Source organism: Lottia gigantea (assembly GCF_000327385.1).
Source record: "Lottia gigantea unplaced genomic scaffold LOTGIsca_91, whole genome shotgun sequence".
Taxonomy (NCBI): domain Eukaryota; kingdom Metazoa; phylum Mollusca; class Gastropoda; family Lottiidae; genus Lottia; species Lottia gigantea.
The window spans coordinates 578,549-603,012 of NW_008710984.1; the positions used below are offsets into that span (position 1 = coordinate 578,549).

General features: G+C 33.3%; 1 protein-coding gene across 1 annotated transcript in view; it reads left to right on the forward strand.

Annotated features, from left to right (window-relative positions):
• Window positions 1-23,325, forward strand: part of LOTGIDRAFT_134519 (hypothetical protein) — a gene marked incomplete at both ends in the record, with an annotated part of 37,275 nt that extends 13,950 nt beyond the window's left edge. Inside the window, 3 exons of the mRNA XM_009068593.1 lie at window positions 20,601-20,708; window positions 21,602-21,687; window positions 23,118-23,325. Of these exons, the coding sequence (XP_009066841.1) occupies window positions 20,601-20,708; window positions 21,602-21,687; window positions 23,118-23,325 (402 nt within the window). The remainder of the gene's footprint in view (window positions 1-20,600; window positions 20,709-21,601; window positions 21,688-23,117) is intronic.
• Between the last annotated feature and the right edge of the window lie 1,139 nt (window positions 23,326-24,464).

A 24,464-nucleotide genomic window follows, 5' to 3' on the forward strand; every position in this document is an offset into this window, starting at 1 on the left:
ACTTCAATGCAAAAACAAACCTTGCGCTATCCGCTTTTTGCTATGTTTTTTCCTTTCCAATACCGTGCTGAACAGACAGAAACCTGTGAGTAGAGAACAGGTTTCCGAAAGTAAAGTACCATTGTCATTTAATTAACCTAGAAACGCAGCCAATCCTTCTGACTACTAGTCACCTCAATGTAAGAATCAAATTAAATTGTCTTGGAGACATTATCAAATTTGACAATCCATTTAGTCTCAAGTCCCAATTCAGACACTGTAATAAAGAAGTCAATACTATTGAGATCCTCTTGTTACAATTATTTAGTCATGTTTTTGTTTACAGTGTTGGTTTGCATTTAAAGTGATATTAATTTATTTATTGTGGACGTGTATGACAATGGGGTCATGTACTTCATTCGAGTCCCTTCGATCTGCCTTTTTACATAGAAAGAGTAAAATATGCAGATTTGCCCTTTTATAGAGTTGTGCTTTTCTAATGAAATTTCCGCTTTTCGGAAATAATTTTCTATTCAAGCAATGTTCTTGAAACGATATAATTCTTGCAGGAGCGTATCTTGAAAATGACTGAGGTAGGGGCCAAAATTAATGAGAAGCGAACTGAGGCCTAAAGCTGCCTGAAACACCTTGAAGCCAACGGATGTCAGATGTTATGATATGAATTTTAAACATTTAATAGGGCTTAATATTCACTTCGAATCAAGACAGTTCATAGGGGTTACCTGCAGGGGTTTAGGTTTGTCTAAGCCGAGGTTTTCTAGGACTATTATTGAAAATGTTATCATAAGCATTATCAAACATCATTTTAAAAATTGATTTCATCTATGCCCAGCACGCAAACTATATTTCTTATCTTTATGACTTGTAGAATAGGAGCCGCGCAAAATATGCATGACATGTGGCATTGTGTATAAAGAAACTGAAGACGGAACAATATTTTTTTTATATTCAAAATATTAATTTTTCATGCAATCATCTAAAGAACAAACTTTTTACCTTACTTTATTGTTATATGATATAATAAACATTTGAATTTTTAAAAATAAAACCATGGTTTATATGATACCTGAATATGTGGATAACAATTATTTTCATATGAAATACCTTTAAGCTAAAAGAAAATGTTGATATCATGTTCAAATCAACACTCGAAGGACAATTCGACTTGATGACTTTAAGTTTTCACTGTCTAGTGTTTTATGTTCATTGTAGCAAAACTGATTATTTTATTATAATTGCAACTAAAAAACATCAGAATGGATCTTGTTATGTTTTACAAGTCAATGGTTCATGTTTTTATCGAATTTTAAACACCATTTTCTTCTCTAAATGGCTCAATTTTCAATGACCTATTTGTAGTTGGGATGATAAATTTCAGTTGATGGTACTTTTTATCGTTATTTCTATTTTAAGAAGACTGATTTATATCGTTGAGAATAGACTTGAGATGAATTTGTTGATACACTAAATGTATATATATTTTTTAATAAAATCAAGAAGTTATCATGCAAAAGAGCCACACACCAGGCAGACAACAGAAACTTTGTGTAGCGTCTCATTTCCTATGTTAGCCTTAGCTGACTAATATTCTTATCATTGAAACCTAATTTTCGCCCTTTACATCGCCTATGCCATTGTTTATTCATCCTATTCACCGGAAGAATGTAGATTACAGGCCAGCTATCCGCTATAACCAAAGCAAATTAAGCAAATATATCTTCTTATCTTTGCTCCATCAGCATTCTCTGGAAACACGATTATGTCAACCTTTTACAACAACTTTAGCTTTGTGACCTGCTAAAAGACTAAAAGATGAAGTGACAAACATATCATTTTTTTAACATACACCATTTAAGCTGTTCTAACATATTTTTCAATTTTAAAAAAGTTAGTTAAAATCTGTTTAAATCTAACATATAAAATGTCTTTAGCTTAAAGCTTCTGACAACAAAAAGTGTGATTGTCTTGAACAATATCTTGGGGGGTAACTGTGGGTTTTGTAAACGATATTTGGATACATTTCTGTGACTTTGCCACAAGGCATTTCCTTTTATAGAACAATTTTGAAAACATATGATTCATTCTAGATATCTTATTGATTGAGGCACATTATAGCTTATCGACTTCAATTCTTAAATAGCTTTGAATGTATGTAGATCTTAGTATCTGCTATTGCGTTGGCATTCAGAAACAATTATATACATTTCCCTGGAAGTCAAATCGTGTCTTATAAAACTTTCTTGTAAATGAATCATATTCTTGTTCCTTTTGCACTGAAGTACTGGGTTTCTCTGAATTTTTATACCAAAGAATTAAGGTCGAGGTGCTACCACGTCGTATTTTCCACGTGCTGATTAATCGAAAGAAAATTATGGCAACAGAACAAAAAAGAATATATTGAGATCTTTGACGTTTAATCTTATCAATCTCAATCTCATTGAAGTCAAAATATTATAATTTATAATATAAATCATGCGTTAATAATTTCATAAGAATAGATCAAGATATATGGATATTGAAACTGTCAAATGCATGTACATTGTAATTCCCTTCAAAATGTTGTATCGGCTGGTTATGAATATGTTTCCGCAACTATTCCCAACTGAATTTATTTCAATTGCTGTGTAAGAAAGTCATTGAGCAAATGCTAAAAATATCTCCAGACATATTTGTTTTTCTTTGATTAATAAAACCTGCTGAGTCCCTGAATATATGAAACCGTTTGAAGAGGCAAATAATTGAAGTATTTTTCAATAAATTGACCATCAGCTGTCTTTTGATTACAGAGGACATGTAGATCTAATAGAAGTTTTACCTGACGACGAATCTATCAAATTTTATTGTCAATAATTACATTCCTATTAATATTGTGTGTCACTCAATCAATAGATGTGTCCTTAAGCTTCAAGTCGCACTTTTGTGGTATCTGTTTAAAATACAGATAAAATTGTGTGGAATATCCTAGCAATGTTTAATTATTTTTTTAATCTGTCGCAGTACTTGAAGTTGGTTTTCGAAGTTTATGTTGAGTATTTTTGGTATTTGTACATTGTTCATATATACGTTTGATATAAGTCTCTTGCACTCGTAATCTGGAAATAGCAAGTTGCCATTTCAACTCAGGAGGAGATCGTTGCTTTTAAATTCACTCTCTAGAGGAATCCGCTATAAAACCATATAAAATTATATTCCATTATTAATACTTAAAAGCAAACTAAATTAGCAGACCAGACATAAACTATAGACGAAGTCAGTTGGATGAGGCTAGATGTCTTTAAGTCTATGATATATTCTTTAATTAGAAACTAGCCTCTCAATTAAGTAAATTTGATCATCTAAAATGTTCTTTGGTGGAAGTTTTCGTCTAGTCTAGGAGGTTCTATAGAATTTTTAATTTTTCATTCTTCGCGAATAATCTATCTCAATCATTAAGACTGTCCAATAATTTCAAATCTGTTTTACTCCATTACACCTCGTCTGTCATTTCTAACTATTTGTACTACTGTCAACTTCCTTCTGCCCCTGGCGATACCATTATATTGAAATCGATACCATGTAACACGATCAGTTTGTGTGTCTTTATACCCCATTCACACTGCCGGGTCTATCCTGGGTATACCAATTATATCACAGAATATTGCAACTGGATATATATACATTCCATAAGCAGAAAACAAAAGTATGTACATTTCAAACTGACAGGCATGTACCGGATATACGTTATCATAAGAACACCATAAGAATTAATGCGTTAAATGTTAAAGCGTTGTAAAGTATGCAACGTTCTTTGATTACGTTAAAGAAAATAGTGACCGTGGTGTCTTTTTTCGAAGGTCTGTTGACCTTGAATATGTAACCTTCCCCATTATTTCATTTCATTCATTAGATAATTCGTGAAAGATCAATCCTTAGAGATTTGGCCAAGGGGCAGCTGGTGGAAAGGATCCTGAGTGAACCTTAGTTGTTTTCCTTGTAGAAAATGGTTCTTTCTTTCTTTCCAATGATTACCCTAAAACCAGAGCTGGGCTATAATAATAATATGATGACCACTGCCCAGTGCTACATAATAGGTATGAATATCGGGAATTTGACTTGGAAGAGGTTTTTATTTTGAACCTTGAAACATTATTTCGGTCCATTATATTTCCATCCTTTAAAAAGCCTCTGTCGTTTCATTATTCCGAACAGCTCCGTAACAATACAATGCACATGAGTGCAATATTTGTAAATAAAATTCGCATTATAGATAACACAATCGTGAATTCAACTCGATCTTAGCCAATCGTTACGGACCCGAACTCAATGTCACCAACCATCATCTGAATCAAAATTGTACCATATCCAGTTGTGTCATCTACAACCAATGTAAAATGGTCTTCATTAAATGGTGATTTATTGGACTATTTTTGGTCTATAGTGTCATTTGACAGTTTACAACTTCCTAGCCGGTCATACATCGTTATTCACTCAATTCCACGCTCGGTGCTGTGTTTTTTTTTTTCTTGAAGCTATCTTGTTATATTATGTGTATGTTATTATGACAGTATTAGTCGTCCTGGTAAAATTACCCCGATTACCTGTCTTCATTAGCCCATAAGGTGTAAAGAATAAGAACATAAAAATCTATTCAATTCAATTCGTGCGATGACTATTTCAATAATGATGTTTATTACGTACATTGAAATATAATCTGTTTGTATCACAAGAAGTAAAAATAAAATCCATCATTAGAACAAAGTATAAGAAACATTTTTATACACACTGTTAGTTCCCTTGCAGATATCAATGACATACAATTTTATAATCTGCTCCAATTTAAACTAGGAATAACTATTTTTCAGATCAATGGTGGATATATTTCAACTAATACACGTCGTAATGTTTGGTTTGACGCAATATTTGTTTCTTGTATGTGTTTTGTGTCATGTGTGTGACTGCATCAACATCGCCCACGAAGTCTTAATTCGAATTCACAATACACGTTGTTTGAACACAGGTGTTTTACTTGTTTTTCACTTCATGGCGAATTTCCACAAAAGCTTTTAACAAGACGTCACAGTTGCATTTTACTTTGTTTGATTGTCACTATTCTCATTTGAGATTTATTTTTAAACCGCTTCGGAAAAACTTGATAAGAGTGGAAAAATTTGTTTCTATGAACTACTTAGCCTTATCAAACCGAGAAATGGTTGGATGAAAAATTTCTTCAGATCATGGATGGCCCTTCAAAATTAACAGGAAACGTCTTAATATGGTATTTTTTTTATTTGGTAAATTAACCTTCAATGTATTTTTTTCTAATGGGTTCAGCTAGAATATTATATAGACAAATTGCGTTTTGTTTTCATTCATAAAGTCTTATTTCACTAAGTTCTCTGCTATCATAGGAGATAACACCCCAAATGAACAGATTAAAGAGAATATCTACCTTCACGCGGAATAGGGGTTATACCATAGACTGTTGACAGGCCTATTATGCGAATTAATTCATATGGAAATGTAGTCCATGGTCTTAACTACAGTGCATGCTTGATTTGATCCTGAATCCTTGCTCTGACTCATAGGTCAAATCAAATTAATAATATATTGTAAGTAGAATCTTTTATAAGACAATTCGTGCAATGATATGTTATGTATGTAATATGTCTGTTTACTCCTTGTGGATCCCGCAATTATCTGTCATAATATATTACTTTTCTTCTAGAGGTTCGCGTAATTTATTCAGATATAATTTGTCATGAATATCTCGGGTTTACTATATTTCAAAACTGTTCCAACAAAGCTAGTCGCACCACAAGGATGATTTTTTAACGTTAAGAAGTTATATTAGAAGGACAATAAGGTTATTAATAGAACGACGATGTGTGAATAAAATTGGTTTTGAAGTATTTCATTTATATAACATTGCTGATATTAGATTTCAAAAAGTCCATTTCTGTGGTTCGTGCATTCCTTCAGGGATTTAAATTCCAGAGAACTTTTATTGAATTAGCTTGTAATGAAATTAGACCCGTTTAGATAATTTAAAGTGGTAATACTGTACAATATCAAAATAATCTCAAACACACCTATCGAGGCATACACTGATTTGCACATTTTGGTCGACTTGAGGGTCGGGTTTTCGACCTGAGTAATAATACAGATGTGGTTTTCCTTATAGCATTTAGACCACCGTTCGTACTGGATAAGCTTATGTATTTATAACATTAATTTTAAGTTTGGATAAAAAAAGATGAAATATAGTTTTAACGTAATATTTTATATAATTTGACGTTTTTCACTGTTGAATTGCTACTATATCGTTGATAAGAAGCTTCTAGATATCAATGTTATCATAGTAAAAAGGAATATATAGAAGTCCGGAAATGGAACCGCTAGCGATCTACTTCCGGTAGTCAATGACAAAATTGAGAGGTCTTCTTAGAAATCTCGTCTGCAGACTATTTATGTTAGTTTCGTGACCTAACTCTCAATTGGTTAATTACCTTTCTCTTATTTATGGTTAACAAGTCGACGCTTTATATTCTTAATAAATCAGAAGTACTCTTTCATTAGCACCTCCACTGCTTACGGTTACAGACTAAAACTGTTTTCAGTGTTAACTGGACTCGTGAGCCAGCACGCTTTCCGACTGACTGAGGGGTTGTTTCAGATGGCTGCAGTTAACCCAACACCTTTGGTGGCTGTGGCTGGCATGGCATAACACCAGCTGACTAGCTCTACTAGTTCTACTTATATCAGATGGTGAATGATTCTCTCTGACTAAGACTGACCAGTTTCATAACAATGCATCGTAGCCTTCTAATATTGCTAAATTAATAAATTGGTTGCAAAGGAATTTATTAACTAAAAAGACCAATGCTGAAGACCAAATTCTAGAATTACGGACAATATTAATTTCCAAATACTTAACATTTTGTTTGTGAGAATTTGCATTCAACGTACATGTCAACGCTTCAAATCAAAATTCACCAAGTTACAAGACATTCAATTAGTGAAAATTCCGGAATTTGGAATTGTCATATCCACCAGAGGGGGCTTTTCATACTGATGTGACACCTGGCGAGAGCCGGCTTAAAAAGCAGACAGGCGACGTCTTGTGGTAGAAGTAGCTGGAGGCTTAGCCGCAGATTTTTGACGACTCACAGGTCTAGTGTTAACGGGAATAGGCCTACCTATAAATTACTAATGATTATAATGTTGTGTTTGAAAAAACTTCTGTAGAAGAAATTAGTCGCGTGAAACTTGTAATCACACCTAATCGGAGAGTACCGGAAGTGTGTATCAGTGCTAACTCGCAAAAATCAAATAAGAACGAAAATATGATGTAAAAAATCTATTCAAATTTCTTATTATTTTTTACATTCAAAACGTCTATAAATCCCTCAATAGATCAAAGTAGAGAAGTTTTATGATACCAACTTCATATATTTTATCAAAAAATTGAGTTCATGTTATAACAACAAATCACAGAGAAAACAGATAAGGCAGACATGAAGATTAAAGAAAAGTACTAATTGAAAAACGTGTTTAATCTCTACTGACTTATTACCACTGATTAGGTCTTTAGTAAATACACGAAGGCTTCGTGAGATTCATTAAGTATTTAATATCTCAGTGCTGTAACTCTTGTTTGCTTTTGACGATCAAAAACTGTAAACGGTTGATTTCTATGCTATCCCTTGCCCCTTCAATGAGTTTGCAATTTGAGATATATCCGTACATTTACGAATGACGTCCAGCCTACCTTCCCAGGTCTTCTGTGCCATCAGCGACCAATGCAAAAATGTCGAACGGTATATTCTTCATTCTAATCAACCTGGAGGTTGCTTTAAGAAGTTCCAAGGGATGCAAATTTGTTGGCCAGGTAATCAAAAAAGATCACCTAATGCTTGGATGACCTTCATTGTGTGGCCACTACAAAGGCGTCCTATTCTATTTAGATTGTCATTCAAATACCGATGTCAATCTATATTGGTTTTCAAAATTGAGTTTTGATCTTAACAAAACTGTTATGGGTTAAATACAACTACTTAATCAGATAGGATTGTTACTACTATACAGTGCTCATTTCCTTTAATACCTGGCTTTAGGTTACATATTATTATACTCCTCAAGATAGATGTCTTCTCATATTTGCTTTTTCAGATTTGTTTTATGCTTTTAATTTTAAGAATATACCATTGTGACTTTAGTTTTTTGTTCATGGATTACATTTATTGAATTAAAAAAATTCACAGTGAAAGGATATCACTAAACCATCCCAAAAATATATTGCAGTGACAATCATATAACTTACAATAACGAGGTAATACACCCACGTGAACAATAAAGCCAGACATTTGGACATATCTAAAACCAGTTCATTAGTTACATTATATTTATAAGATCAAGCAATATATTTTTCTCTTTACATTTTTTTGATTACAGATTATGGCATCTGATATTATGAATCTAGTCGTCAAATCAATATAGATTTCCGACTTTTTTGTCCATTCTTTTAGTTATATAAATTAAAAGATATTTTCTTCTTTAAAAAAATATTCAAAGACCTAGAGCGAGGTCGTCTGGAGGCAAAATCAGAATAAATTTCAGACTTTTTCATAGAAATGTCCAGTTACAGCTCCCAGTTACAGATTTTCCAAACATTGAATGGTACAACCAGACAAATCGTGTTTAAATTCCAATCTAGATTCAAGAAGTAGGTTCAGACACTAACAATGGAAAGTTTCGAGAATTTAGTTAGTGCAAGAAAGTCAACCATTACAGTTCGCTTACTATATAGAACTAGATATAAATTGGCCTTCATTCATACATCTGACTAGTATGTTCTCGTAAAGACAAGCTAATGGGCAAGAGATCTTTAATTGAGAGGTCTTGTTCACCAATCGTATACTAATGGTGTTTCTGTGCTGTTTTTGAACAATACGTCTTATGTAGCATGAAAACTTTAGGCTAATTCTTGTCAGAAAGGGGTAGATAATTGGATTTATTTCGATTTGAATATCACTCGTTAAACGTTTAAGGCAACGTTATAGAATCAAACTAGAAACGAAGAAATAAATACCCCGTTCTTCCCCTGAAAAGAAAAAAATATATCAACCATTTATATAAGGATAACAGTTAAGGTTTAATAGGATTCTGTTTACCAAATATTACCTTTGTAAGACATAACCCTCTATTCAGACAAGTAGTATTTTCGGGCGATGCTTCGCCGGACATCTCAACCCTTCAAAATTTTCGGGAAAACCCAGGCCTTCGGCCCATACGACTATATACCCATTTATCACCTTTCGATTGGCGCAGTTATGCCTTCAGAATTTTTACTTCTCTTCCCACTAAATCGACATAGCCAGTATGTGAAAAAGGCATGGAATAGTTCTTCAGAATGTGATACTTTGATTCGGTTCAGGTAAGCTAATTTCGCTTTGATAAATGGTAGGGTTATGACATGATATTCTAGATTATCAGAAATCAATGATGTGCTGATTTAGTTAATATGTCGGTAGGAACTAGAAAATGACTATCATTGTAATGATTATAATGGTGACCTTATTTTTCTTACTGGCATATTGTCGATATCAGATCATTGCATGATTTAGAGATTATGTGAAATTTGATGATATAAATGGGGCCGATGGTCATAAGTCGTTAGAACCAACTTATAATGTACCTTGCCTATCATCTATCATTTTGCCTCACTATAATAGTCAATGTCCCTTTTTTTTTTAAAGAAACAACACTTAAGCAAGTGTAAACTAACACATGCCCTTGACAAGATTTCTGTGAAGACGGCGGATTAACTTCGTCTAGGAAATAGATTATTAGTAGAATGTAATAACTTAGTTCGTGTCATACTCTAAGAGATAAACAAACAATATTGAATATGTCACCGCCAAATACGGTCATAACACTCTGGACAATAGCCTGAAGTTAATCTTGGGACTTCTGTTGTCACTTTCATCGTGTCTGATATACTTTCCTTCCTCCAACGACAGAGAGCAGAAAACATTCACTAACAATAAAACTTGAAACATCAAATGAGACTTGATATGTAACTAAATAAGATATAATGTTTTCTGATGTATTCCGTTTCAAAGGATGAAATTTCTTTTCAGTACCATAAACATATATACACAACACAGAACTGTGCTTTGAAACGTGTTGGTTTATGATTAATTATTTTGAGTAGCGATTCTCATATTTCAACGATATATCATTTGGAACATATTTCATCCAAAGTTTCAATGGTACAAAAAGGTTATCACAATCTTATTGTACTTTAACAAAATAATGAAGCTCTACGTGGATGTTTCCGGTGCCAATAACTATTTTATGTTATTAATTGTGTGTAAAATTATTTCGTAATAATAATATGTTTTACTCGAAACCGGGAGACCAATTTTCATTTTATTAATAGTTTAAATTCTTCCTTGTTCGGAAACATATACGGATAATTTGCAAGGCACAAGGATGTAAAAATTCACTATTGATAAGATTATATGTATAAAGTTTTTCAAGAAGTGCTTAATGAGCAAAGGTGGTAAAACTGTCTTTCTTCGTTGAATAATAAGAAACCCATTTCAGGTTATTGCATATTTATATTCTAAATGAAAAAAAAGTGTTATAACAATGCTGGAAATATCAACCGTTTGAGCTTCTATTTTATCAACTACTTCTTCTACATTTTTAAGTTCTTCAGTGTATTTAAACCTCTATTTTAAAATCTAGATCTATTTATGGTGTATTTTATAACCGTTCAATACTCTTGTGTCAAGTGTAATGTATTGTTTGTCAACGTTTAAGTGTATTACAAACAATCCTGATAGATCTAACAAATACAAACGAATAAATGTAAGTGTATCAGATATTGATGGTGTACGATATACCAAGAAAGTTACAAAACTACTCGACAACATACTACAGTGTTTGCTATATTATGCGTATCGGTACCATCTCATATAGTCACTTGATTCTTGTTTGACAAAATATAGCAGCAACAATACATCGTCATGATACAATCATGTGACAATTATTGGTAAAACGCTGAAAAAGTAGAAATGTAGGAACTAATAAAACCCAGGAGATTTGTTCTTTTCACCGCCGAGGTAGTTATAGCTTTTACGAAATCAAATATATGTCATAGTTTACGTCATTCTTTTCTGCGACTCATCCACCAATATTTGGTATTTTTCTTAGCCACCTGTTGCTCCACTAATTATAGTTTACAGTGTGAAATGACTTGACTCGCTCAAATTAAAATCCAAAGTGAAGATATTAGGCACAGTGTTAAGAAAGAGATGAACTAATCTGAACATAATAGTGAGTAGGGTCAGCTTAATATTATAGGTCAGGTCAATACCACTAATCAACAATATAATATATGAGTTTACTGTAGGACAGACAATTAAATATTTTATAAATGAAATGAAAAGCAGAAAGCTGTTTAAAATGTTCGTCTTCATGAAGATTCAACGACAATTTTGTTGAAATATTGTTCGCAAATGTACTATTAGTGAAGTCGCTTACAGATTGTTATGTCTTAAGTGAACAATATTTCTTTGATTTCGGTTCCCCAGGGGACAATTATTCCATAGTTTTGGATCGTGGCTTTTTTTATCGCTAGTCTTCCATTTAAATGTAATCACGCATTACGAAATCAGAAAGAAGCTACGTTAGTTTGAAGAACACGTGTAGGCGTGTATACATTTAGAAGTCACTTTCACCAGGGATAAAAAAAGATGCACGAAATTGGTAAAGGTTTAATGGGATAATGCCCAATATTGTCTTGAGGACAAACATTTTCATTAGACTAATTGCTTGCCTATATAGTAGTTTAATCGCATTAGAATTGCAATGTCAGTAGTATATTAACGTCATTGTATATCATAATAAATGTTCTTACTTAACTATATGTGAACTCTCGGAAAGGGATGTTGCGTTGATAATAACGACAAGTGTGGAGTTCAAATTCAGTCATTTATTAGGACTTTGAATAAACAGCTTATAGTTTAAAGAAAATTTTGTACACAGATGTATATGATATAATAATCTTTCAGCTCATGGCATCCAAGTTTCCTCCATTCACGGAGAAGATTGAATAAGCGGGAATATTTCATCTAGTATTGCCAACGCCACCATATTTCTTGGTTTAGAACAATCCTTACATGATTTTTTTTTCTCTTCACTTGTAATGTTTGTCAACAACATCTTTTCGTGTAAAAACGTCTACAACTGATAATACTATGCATGTTTGACTAAAGCCATCATCTTAATAAAATTTTGAAAACATTTTGAAAAGGAATGGGACCTACCATTGCAGTTTAATGTAGCTACATTTAAATTGGTGTACACAGTATCTTTAAATGTTAATCAATCTTGCCTAGAGCCCTGATTGACATTGGTAAATAACTAGCTTTAGTTTAGTCTTTTAATTTGATAGTAACTAGTTTTTGCTTTTACTTCGATGTTAAAACCGGAAGACTCTTTACCTTTTGAGGAAAAGGATAATTCGCGTATTTTGTAGTGTTAAGATTGAAGTATTTCATTACTTTTAGATTAATGATAGAAGAAAGATTATATTTTGTAAATTTTTCCCTAATTTGTATTGTATCGTATTGTAACTATTTTTGAATGGTAATGGATTTATATAAGCTTTAAAGCTTGTTTCCAAAACCATATGTTTATCTATATGTATATTGTAATATGTGTAATTCTTGAATAAATATTGTTTAAAAAAAAAAAAAAAAGATTATATGCAATCTGAACTATAAGTCTATTAAAATGGGTCTTCTAAAGTTTTTAATGATGTAAAATAATTCATCTAATGCCTTTAAGAATGTTTTTGTTGCATCATTTTGTATTCGTAACATGAACGGTAGAAACATTCTAGAGCATGGCATTTATCATTTTGAAGTTTTCATCATATGAATTTAGTTGAAATCCTTAGTTGTTCCATTTCATATAGCGTACATTCTACATTATATAATCTTTCTTCATAATTCGGTTTAAATATTATTTTTAGGGGTATGTGATCCCATTATTTCGTGGAGAATCATTTTCAAAATCAAATGTATGAATACTTTACCCTTTTAGAAAATTATATTAAAACTGTATTAACTTTAAGTGGTAACCTTTGAGATACTAATATAATCAAATTGTCATGGAATCCTTTAGTCTTTCGGATTTCATTGGTCCAATAATGGAGATTTACGACGAATATTCCTCAATATTCTTTTATGGTTCCAGTCTAAATTTGGCATGGCTACCATTGCAACATGCTTATCTGGAACCGCTAGTAGATCTGATCCTTATGAAAAAAGGATGTCTTTTTTAGTTTTAGGTAAATAGCTTAGTTTGGTTATTGTTCATGGACTGGCATCATAGGTTAAATTGTCTTAGATAACGATCTATCAGATAGAAAACAGGCTGTTTATTTCTACAATATGTCTGTCATGTTCATCATGTCAGAAAAAGAGATGATCGAACAAATGGGAAACTATGATGTGTTTATTATGTACGCAGTGATATTATGTCTTCTAGTCGTTAAGGATGTCTGGTCCATCCAAGTTTGGCCAACCCCTACGAAATAACTTTAAAGGGACAGAGGCGCCATTTTTGGGGAGGGGTTGTTGATTTGAGTCTTTTAAAATGTAACTAGTTTTCAGAGGTAGTAGAAATGTACGAAAATCGCATAATTCCTTCAAATATATCTCAAACTAGGAATTTTACTCACTATCTCTATATATGTCCTTTCTATACATCACAAAGTATTTTAAAATGATAACAAAAAAGTTTCTAAGACTAAAGTATGATTAGTCAAAAAGAATTGCGGACCAGTTTCTTTTCTGTAAGTGTTCCAATGCTATCAAAACATGGTTGTACAGCATAACACATTGCTAGTTGGTTGAGTATTCTATATGATTATAATTGCCACTTCTGGAGATTTATAAATTGTGTTGAAACATTTTGATACAAACCACAAAGGACACGAGATCCAGAAATTTGTTTGTTTTCTTGTCCAATTATTCGACAAGGACGTGACCAGAAAAGTGTTTTCATATTTTATTCGTGTTGGCGGGTTAATCGAGTTCTGTTCCTCAGAGACTTGTGGTTGTTGATAACAGGGAACCAAGAACAATAGTCGCCATAAGCTTTGATTATAAGAGAGTGTGTAGTGTAGTGTACAGATTGTTTATAGGTGCCCCTTGGTAATGACATTCCTTTATATGTTAATTAACTGTAAGGGAGTATTCTTTACGACGAGACCTTTTCATTAATTATTTGTGACCCTCATTTAACATTCCATGACTGATTCAAGTAGTTATTACCAATGTTTCCTTGGAGATATCTTATCACAGACCATTTTAAAATTGTTGCTTTTATCCATTATATTACATGAAATATTATGCGATATCTCACAGGAAAAAATAATAATCGGAAATACCCAAACGTCTATGGCCAGAAGGCTTCATTTGTGTATGTACATAGTGTACGAGGATCCTTATACCAGAACAGATATTTGTAAAACTATCTGTATCGAGTAGTCATTAACTTGTCTTCGTTTTTCAAAAGTATCTTTCTCTAAAAATTGAGACTGCAATGTGTCGAAAGGTCTCCTCTGAAAACAGTCTTACAGCAAATATGTCATTTAAAATTACCATGCAAACTGCAAATGTGCAAACATATTCTGAAACTTTTGGTCTTTTGGTATACTTGTAACCCCCGTAACCGTTGAACAATAAATCCCCATGCCTTCCAATATAAAGCAAGGTAATATACGCCCACTGGCAGCTTTGATTTTAAATAAAAATATTTGGCAGTACAGTAACAATTACCAGTATTAAATATTCAACCTTCAGACATACACTTCTTTTTAACTTTTTGAGGCGATACTGAATAATATATATCAAAATCTGTCAAGAATTGGGCCTTCTAGAGTGTTTACAGGTTAAAAATTGAACGCATTTTCAAGAACAAAGGCAATAACTCATACTATTTATTTTTCAATTTTTCTGATTTTCGATATGGTTTATCCTTGGGTGATAACAAACACTCATATCAAGTTTCGTCACAAACCATCAAGAATTGTGTCTTCTAGAGTGTTTACTAGCTAAAATTGAACGCGTTTTCAAGAACAAGTGCAATAACTCATACTAATTATTTTATGTGGGCGTATAAAAAGGACTAAATAAAAATAAAAATAAATAATATTGGAAATCTTAGAAGGCAGGGCACTCCGACCGGTTTTGAGTTAAATGATTGCCCAATTATTCAATTTAATCTCATTTTACTTTATGGAGTGTAATTATACGTCTTACAATTTGATATTTTCCGATTCTACATAGGAATTTACGCTATATTTATAGATAAATCGTGCTATAATAATGTATTTTAGTCGGTGCAATAAGAACGTTGATAAGAAAAGTGAATACCTCGAGACACTGTTTTCATATATTTTTTTTTATCGAAGAATTATATCTGCAGAAAGGAGTACTTTCGTCTCTGAATCTGGAACGTTGCAGTTTATAAGAGAAATTATAAGAGAAATCCCTCATCTCTCCAGAGTTCAAATTAAGCCGCAGCGATACCGATAGTTCCTTTGGTTAGCAAAAATTAAAATTTATCACGACGATCTGCAAACCAAATCAAGGTGTGTGGATAGTTATGGCTCCACAAAGATATAATTATATTTCGGGAAGGGAGGGTTTTTCTTGTTTAATATAAATAACTATTGTACATCATTTTACATAATAATTACAGTCAGGTATAATTGCGTCCGATCTGTGCAAATGGCGGCGAGAACATACAGTTTTTACTAGGGTTGCACCCCTTGGCAGAAATGGTTTAGGACAACTACCACTTCCAAAACATTCAGACAACAATATTTAAATTGTCGGAACCATTCCACATATTGGGGGAGGTGGCAAGATTGCTCAGCAATTCCTTCTTCTGGGCTTCTTCTGTGGAATAGTACTTTGTTCAGTGAAATGATCCTCTGGGTCTGTTGGTTTTACAATGATATGTTCTGATCTCTGCTGCTCGAATTAAACCATCTTGACCACGAAGAAGTTTTTGGACTAGCTAGCTTCCATAGACTACGAGGTAACTCTCGGTCGTGAACCAGAACAACATCTCCAACCTTGATAAATTCAGAACTAGCTGTCCTCTTTTTAACTTGGTAGGTGTGACGTTCTCTGAGTGTTGCATAATATTCAGACTGAAAAGTTTGATAAAGTGGCTATATACGTTTAAAAGCTTTGTTGGGCTGATCATGGGTAGAGTAGTCATCAACTGCTATATCTTGATCGTCGAATGAGGCAAAGCAGTGATTTCATATCTAAGTAAGAATTTCGATGGAGTGATTGGTTGTAAATCATTTATGTTGCCGGAGACGTAAGTAAGTGGACGATCATTGACGACTGTCTGAACTTTTTTGACGAATGTCAGCATTTCATTAAGATCAATCAGAGTTCTTCCAAGCACCTTCTTCAAGACATTCTTTACAACACTAACCAAACGTTCGTACATCCCTCCCCAATGAGGTGACTTCGCTGGGATGTGCCTAATAGAGACATGCTTACTACTGATATACAACTGTACTTTCTCATCTTGAACCAAACGATGGAGATCGTGGATATGCTCTGATGCTTTTTATAAAAGTTCGGATGTTGTCACAAATAATGTTGTCAGGTGTACCATAAGACGCACAATGTCGGCGAAAAGCCTGGATAAACTGGTCAGCTGACTGGTCGTGGACAATCTGTAGAAACAAATGTAGCACTTGAATTTTTAACCTGAAACTGTGTAGTCGATACCAAGTGATGAGAATGGTTTCAATTTAATCGATCGAAAATCTGGTAATGCTGGAGACGGGGGTAGAATAAATGGTTTACCAATTTTACGTTTGCAGATAACACATTAACTCAAAATCTTGGAAACACAGCTTCTAGCAAATGGTAACCAGAAATTCTTTCGCAAGGCATTGATTGTACAGTTCACACCAGAATGACGTTGTGGATGGTGAACAGAATTTACTATGAATTGAGTAAGAGAGATTTTTGCGATAAGTATTGGGAATCTTGATTTGTCGTTGAGCATAGCATGCTCAAGTCTGCCCGGGGCGACAAGAAGACCATTTTCTGAAGATTGGTTTATCAACTGTGGCTTAGGTTTGGTACTAGATTTTCAAACATAACCAATTTCATCAGGAAAGTGTTCTTGTTGGTGTTCCTTTAAAAGTCTAACTTCAGCACCACGAATCTCACGAGGAAAAGGACAATGACCTTCCACTAACAAATGTTGACTTGCATGTCCTCGACTTCTCAGAAATTGTGACGTGTTTCAGGATATAGGCCACTATAATTATGAAATAGACTGGTGTAAGAACTGTAACGTTGATGATCAACCAGTTGTGAGAAGTTACCAATTTTGTGACTTTCATTAACTACAGTTGCTAAAGTAACTTGTTTAAAGTACCATTAACAGGACTCCGCTGTGGCCATAAATTTGGATCTTTTAGCCATGTTTGTCCGAACTGCCATAGTATTGATTTCTGCAAATTACCTGATGAGCATCCTTGTGACAAAATATCAGCAGGGTTGTCTTCAGATCTGATTTGACCATGAATTGACATCTGTAAGTCGACGGATCTTGGACAAAGACAGACTGTTTTCTGGAATAGTAGAATATGTCCAAAAGTAACTGGTTATGCTAGCAAATTCTTTCTGGAGGATACCAATCAGTAATGTTGCAAATCTTGCACCAATCAGCATAGAAATCAACTCCAATCTTGGAACTGTGTGCTTATGCTCAGATGAAGCGACCTTGTATTTTGAACCAATAAATACCACTCGATCTGAAAGGCTTGGTGAACCTGTCGATAGAAGTCTTGGTCAAATCCATCTGGTAACCAACTAAATGTAATGTAATTCCTCTGATATACCAACTGAACATTGTATTGTGTTATCACCAACATCAGCACTGATAGAGGTATAACGTAAAGGTCCAGATAAAAGATATCATAAATTGGAGGCCTGTGCTGTTTGGTATCCGGAGATGACTTCTGGTTTCAAGAATTGCTATACTGAATCTGCACCAATAAGTATGTCGACTGGAAAACTGGTATGCTGAAAGTAATCTGCTAAAGTGAGCCTTCTGAGATGTGGTAACTTTAAACCTTTGTACCATTTCCTTGAAATGAGTCTCAATGGTAACCATCTTCTGTTATGATACTAACTGACCAAACATCATACTCTGGTTTTAAACTTCTACCACCAAATGTATCTACTCTGGCAAAAGGCTTGACATCGAGCTCCGCATTATCCTCTGTGGTGATGAAGGAAAGTGTTGATCCTTCATCGATGAAGCTGTATTATCAAGGTTCTGAGCCATAGCCACTGCAGTTTTCAGAAAAACCTGGCTAGTAGTTGTGTGTCTCTGTAGAAGCTGAGTTCCACCATGAGACGGTAAGGTACAAACATGTCCCTTCTGATTTTCGTATAGTCGGTTGTTAGAACTGTTGATGCAGTTGTACTTGACTGAGTCGACAACGATGACTTCTTTGAGTGGGTTTGCGTATTAAGCAGTCTTGCACCATGTAAGGCTGAGTGATGAGCTTGTCTACAAACGCAGCATTTCCATTCACTGGTACACGCTGTATGTGAATCCTTTAGACAGTTGAAGCAAAAGTTTGTCTCCTTTACAGCAATATAACGTTCATCTGTAGGCAAAGTACACTTTAAAGTACTATGCTGAGCTTTACAAAATTGGCAAATTTAAGCTGGTCTCTGAAAGGGTTCCAGAAAGACTAGTATCATCAGTTGAACTCCCATGGTTGGCATTCTTGGGTTGGTGTGGTTTTTTTTATAGCAGTTTTGTTACCATAATTGTCCAGCAGTGTTTGCACCAACAGTTATCATCAGTGGCTAAAATTCTTTCAACTCTTCTTTTCATACAAAGTTGGCCTTTCAAGTAATTAAATTTGGTTACATTAGAAATATCATGGCATTCATGTATCTCACTGTGAAAAACGTTCAAGAAACTAAAGTCTATTTACGCCTGTCACCAGAAAACATTTGCAAGTTCATTTTTGGCAGTTTCACAGAAGTATGTTTAATAAGTTTACCAACTCGTGGATACACTGGAAAGGTAATCAGGTATTCTTAATGATTATCATACAGAATATCACATTCTTCAAAAATCCTGATCTGCTAAATCACTGTGATTCAGCTATAAATCTTGAATTTCTTCATCCAGACGATGTAATTTTTCGTTGGCTTTCCACCAGTTTATTTTGAATAACTTTCAACAGTTGGACTTCTCCTGCATCTCCGCTTTCGATGGTGGAACTGACGCGTTTATCGTCCCTTAAACTTCTCAGGGTGGCTCTTTTTCTGATGGTTGATTTCAGCGAATCGAGTAAAGCTTTCTGTTCGTCCGGCATTTTTCCAAAGTAACCACTGAAATAAATGAAATTGTCAAACTTTCACTTGATTATATAAACTGAAATTTGGTGTGATAATAAACTCTTTGAATCCAAATTGACCCCTGCCTCTCTGTTTTTATATATTTGACAATCGTCGACTCAAAACCAACACACTATACAAAAAAGTATCTAAAATAACATAATAGTTATAATTGACAATTTTGTTTTTCGAACAAAAATACACCCTAAAGCTTAAACCATTATTTTTACAAGATATTTCATATGAGAGATTGCACAAGATTGTCCCCGTGGTCATACCTCTCCGAGCAGTTTCTAAGTTTCCAGTGTCTTCAAAAGCTTCTAATATTGAACACCACAGGCAATCTTATATATGATTATATTGAAAGCCCCTTATTATTTATGCTAATTATCACGTAATATAAATGAAATGCTTGGCAAATTCGGGATTTGATTAGCTTTAGTGGTCTTCGAGCAATATTTCGCTTAAGTATTGCCGAAATGTGACCCCAAAAATTCTTTGTAATGAAGATTACTTACAGTATTATTTCTTGTTGATTTTTATGAAAGTTTAAACGTCGTTCAATATGTTTTATAATATAAGCATTTATCATATTATAAGAATCTAGAAATATGCCAGGTTTTGGATTATTCTAGATTTATAACATCTTGTAACATTATTGTCCCCGCTTTTATCTTCAAAACAATAGGCACTTGTCCGTATAATATTAAAATCCAGAGTCCTTTATAATCTTAAAAAGTAGGTTGATACGCATATTTTAAAGATTGAGAAAAATTATACATCAGTTCAGATGATCAAAAATATAAGGTTCAATACTATTCGCTACAACGTCCATACTATTTCCTACATAAATACTATTCGCTACGTCTATACTATTTGCCAGATCCATATTATTTGCTAAGTTTCATACTTTTTGCTACATTCGTGTGTTTCTAGGGAGATGCATACGTGCTAACAAGTTATATTGTTTACATAACATCTTCCAAGCACATATTAAGAAATCTCCAAATACTTACTTAGTGTATCGTCTACTATCTATTAGTTTTATATTCTCGGTTTCCAAGCTCTTACTTAAAGTCTTATAAAAAGCGACTCAATTAAATTTTTCTTATCTATATTAATTAATGATTATAGTATATTCATTATGTTCTGTTTTTTTTTTCTATTTATAGATGTTGGTACGCCTATTATAATATGCCAATAATTTGGATTATAGAAGCTCCACGTGTAGCAGTTATCCTGGTAAGCTGAGGCCTTCTGTATTTCCGACATTTGAAATTTAATAGAAATACCAATCTAAACTCTGCAATTATCTACGGGAAAAAAACCCAAAATGCAGAATAATTGTTTTTATTCATAAGAAATGTAACAACCAGATGTAAGATGTAAGAAATGATACAACCAGACTTATAACCGTTGATGATCTCTTAATCCGAAATCATCATCAACTTATCTCATGAAAATTGACTATTGCTGAAATAATTACATCCTTGATCTTTCGAAGGCTATTGATATGAACAGTTTTCTTAAATATCGCTGCGAGGCCTGTTAATGGCGGCAAATACTGATGTTACAGACAGCTTTGATACACTGATTAGCTCAGCTATACTAAGTAACATCTGGATGTCCCGTAAGCCCCTAACTATTTCAATTCATTTTCTCAGAACATCAAAAAACTTTTTAAAATTGTATGACGGGATAATTATGTGAACTGACCTTTTATCATTTTACGTGTCTTTACGTTGGAGGTCTGAAATCGTTATACAATCACATGTCATGTATATGGTGTTTTTAACAAGCATAGATTCGAAAGTAATTCGCGTGGAATAATATGTTAACCTTACATTCAAGCTAATTCGACATCTACATTTATATTCATATAGTAGATTTGACTTACATCCATTTATAATGTGGTCCACAGAATCATTTAATTACATGCCATTAGCCACTAAGCTCCTTTCATCTTGCATAATACCTTACATTGAAAGAAAAGAACACACAAAAAACACTTCTTTCGGTGGATTGAACCAAAAGCCCAATTATATTATACATTATCAGTATACAGAGAAAAATCTTTGCAATATTAAATTACATAAATATAAATAATTTTCAATATATATATTTTGTATTTGCAGGTGAATATGTTATTTTTATTAAATATTATACGTGTATTAATTTTAAAACTGAGAGAAAGTCATACCAATGAAGCAAACCGAGTGAGGTAAGTTAACCTGGTGAACTTCTGCCAATTATATTAGCAATCAAGTACATGAAAAAGGTATTGCCATATAATCGAGGAAAGGACGGATTTCAATATAAAAACAAGGTACCATATAAAACAGTACCACTTAAGATGTCTTTGTGAACTTAATTACTCGAGGTAAAATAAAAAGTTCGCATTATATTAGCAATCATATGGTATACTATTTTTATCCAGCAAATAAATCCCTTGCTTTATTCCAAACGAACATTTAAGCATAGATACAGAAAAATTGTGCAGATCACTTAAAAAAACTGACTGTGATGTACCCCATTTCTAGTTATTCCATTTCGAAAAATAGCGATGGTCATCGTATTACGCCCACTTTTGTAATAGCAGGTAAGTAGTTGTAATAGTTTCATAAAAAACTGTCACAGATATGAGCGTATGTATTAAATACTTACGAAAGGACAATACATCGTACCTGTTCAACATCATTGAGAAAATGGGTGATATGACAAGTGATAGATGTTAAAAGTTAATAAATATCATTATGACATAAAACATTCATTTCAATCCTAGCAATCTCCCATAAAGTAATATAAGTCATAGATATGCTTTATGGGGAGTCATTAATGTCATATTGATAACCAACAGACTGGCCAATAAGCATATAATATCATATTAATATAAGCAGTATTCACAATTCATGTGAACTGGACAATACATAATGGAAGCTGATGATGTCCATATAATAAAAATGTAAATTATATATTAAGGCAAAGCTCATTAAATATACCGAAGAATATTATTAGTTTTGTGAACTGAGGTACTCAGAGTTGAGTGAAATCTTGAGTTCCACAACAGTAAGCATAACTTACATTGCTAACTAGGCCTACATCACAATGCTCATTATTGTGGAGCTGAAGCTCAATACACCTTTCGGACTATGAAACTTAAGAATGGCCTCAGGAACAATCATGCCCACCATCATGACTTGATTGCCCTCAATGTTGTAGACATGGAAAGAACTTTTTACAGCCATTACTTTACGATTAATTGTGTTGTGGTTAATTTCTTGTTGAACTCAGAGTTATCCCGAGAGATCCCAATGAATTATATGGTCTCCATAACCTCATGCCTCAGACTGTTTTTTTCATATTCAACTGTTTAGGGTACTATCTGACTGCCTATTTCATTCTAAAGACTATTTAATTTCAAATGTAATACCACTCAGACATTTTGTTCATATCATTCTTCTGGTCCACAGAGGTGACGGGAGTCAATCTGGTTATTCTTCTGTCCAATAGAATTAGTTGATAGGATCTAACGTATTTGAAACCCATGGCTGTAGAGATACTTATGTCTGGTAATATGTCTTTATATCATACCTGTGTCATTTAAAGAGTTTTATTAATATCATTACCAATGTTCTGTGTTTGTTGTTTCAGAAAAGCGGTAAAAGCAGCCATAGTTCTTCTACCATTATTAGGAATAACAAATTTTGTTGTCATGATCGACCCTGATACAGAAGATCTAGTAAGCTTTGGTGCCTGGGCCTTCATTTCACATTTTTTAATATCATTTGAAGGCTTTTTCATTTCATTAATTTACTGCTTTTTAAACGGAGAGGTAAGCATTATTTTTCATTATTGGTAGTCAGTATGTGAATCAATACTAAGCTGTATAATAAATGCTACAATTTACATTAAGGATACATTTTTCAAGAAACTGCCCAGAACCTTCAATGAAGGTAAAACTATCTAAATATCAATTTATTATATAAAACAGATATGCACGCTCTAGGCCAATTGCAAGTTAAGTATTATTGTTAGAATGGTAAATGTTAAAAATTTTCAGAATATATACCATAATAATGTGTTTTTCAGTATAATGATTGTTTGTCATCTTATGATATATTCTTTAAATAAATACAACTATTTGTATGCCCAACATGCACGGTAGTATCAGGGGTACAACTAGCAGATAATAAGTATTGGGATCCAGACTCCAACTGTTTTCCTCGTGGATGTTGGCAAGTCTATTAAATTAAGCTATGCTGTTAGCATTCTCTTGAAAAATTGTGTCATTTTAATATGTTTGGAATATGCTTTCCTAGTTGTTTAACAATACCATTTAAATCAGTAAATTTCTTTAAGAAGTAACTTGGGTTTTGCATTCCTTCCTTAAATTCTTCTTGTCGCACCCCTGATTCACATACTCATATTTAGCTTTCCTTCTTTCTTCTCGAGTTCATATATAGTCACCCTTTTTCTACTCCTCACCACTGTTACACTGTCGCACTTAACAATGTCATCAATTTGGATTATACTCACTCGATATTGAATTGGTTTGTTTTCCTTTTTGGAGTTTCTGAAGTGAAACAAACAGCGCCTAAAATATATATATATATGTTGTGTTCAAATCTTGTACAAAACATCCTATAAGATTATAGAACTATCTAAGGGTTTGCTTGAAGAAGCTGCGCTGCTCTGTGAGAAATGTTCGCCTAATGTATTTAAAGGAATATAATCAGGCATCCTCTTTTATTCTCCAATATGCAGCGGAAATTATATATTGATGGCCTCTAAGCGAAATCGGATTACCTTCTTAATGGGAGAGTTCTTGTAGTATGCAGTTTCTCAATTTAATTAAATAGAGGTTAAGTTTCGTTATATTTATAGTCAAGTATTATACGACAATAGCTCTGTTAACTATACTGAAATTAGATATCCACACCTCTAACGCAATTTAATTCCGGACTTGATCATAGAAAGTTTGAAATCAATTGCCATTGT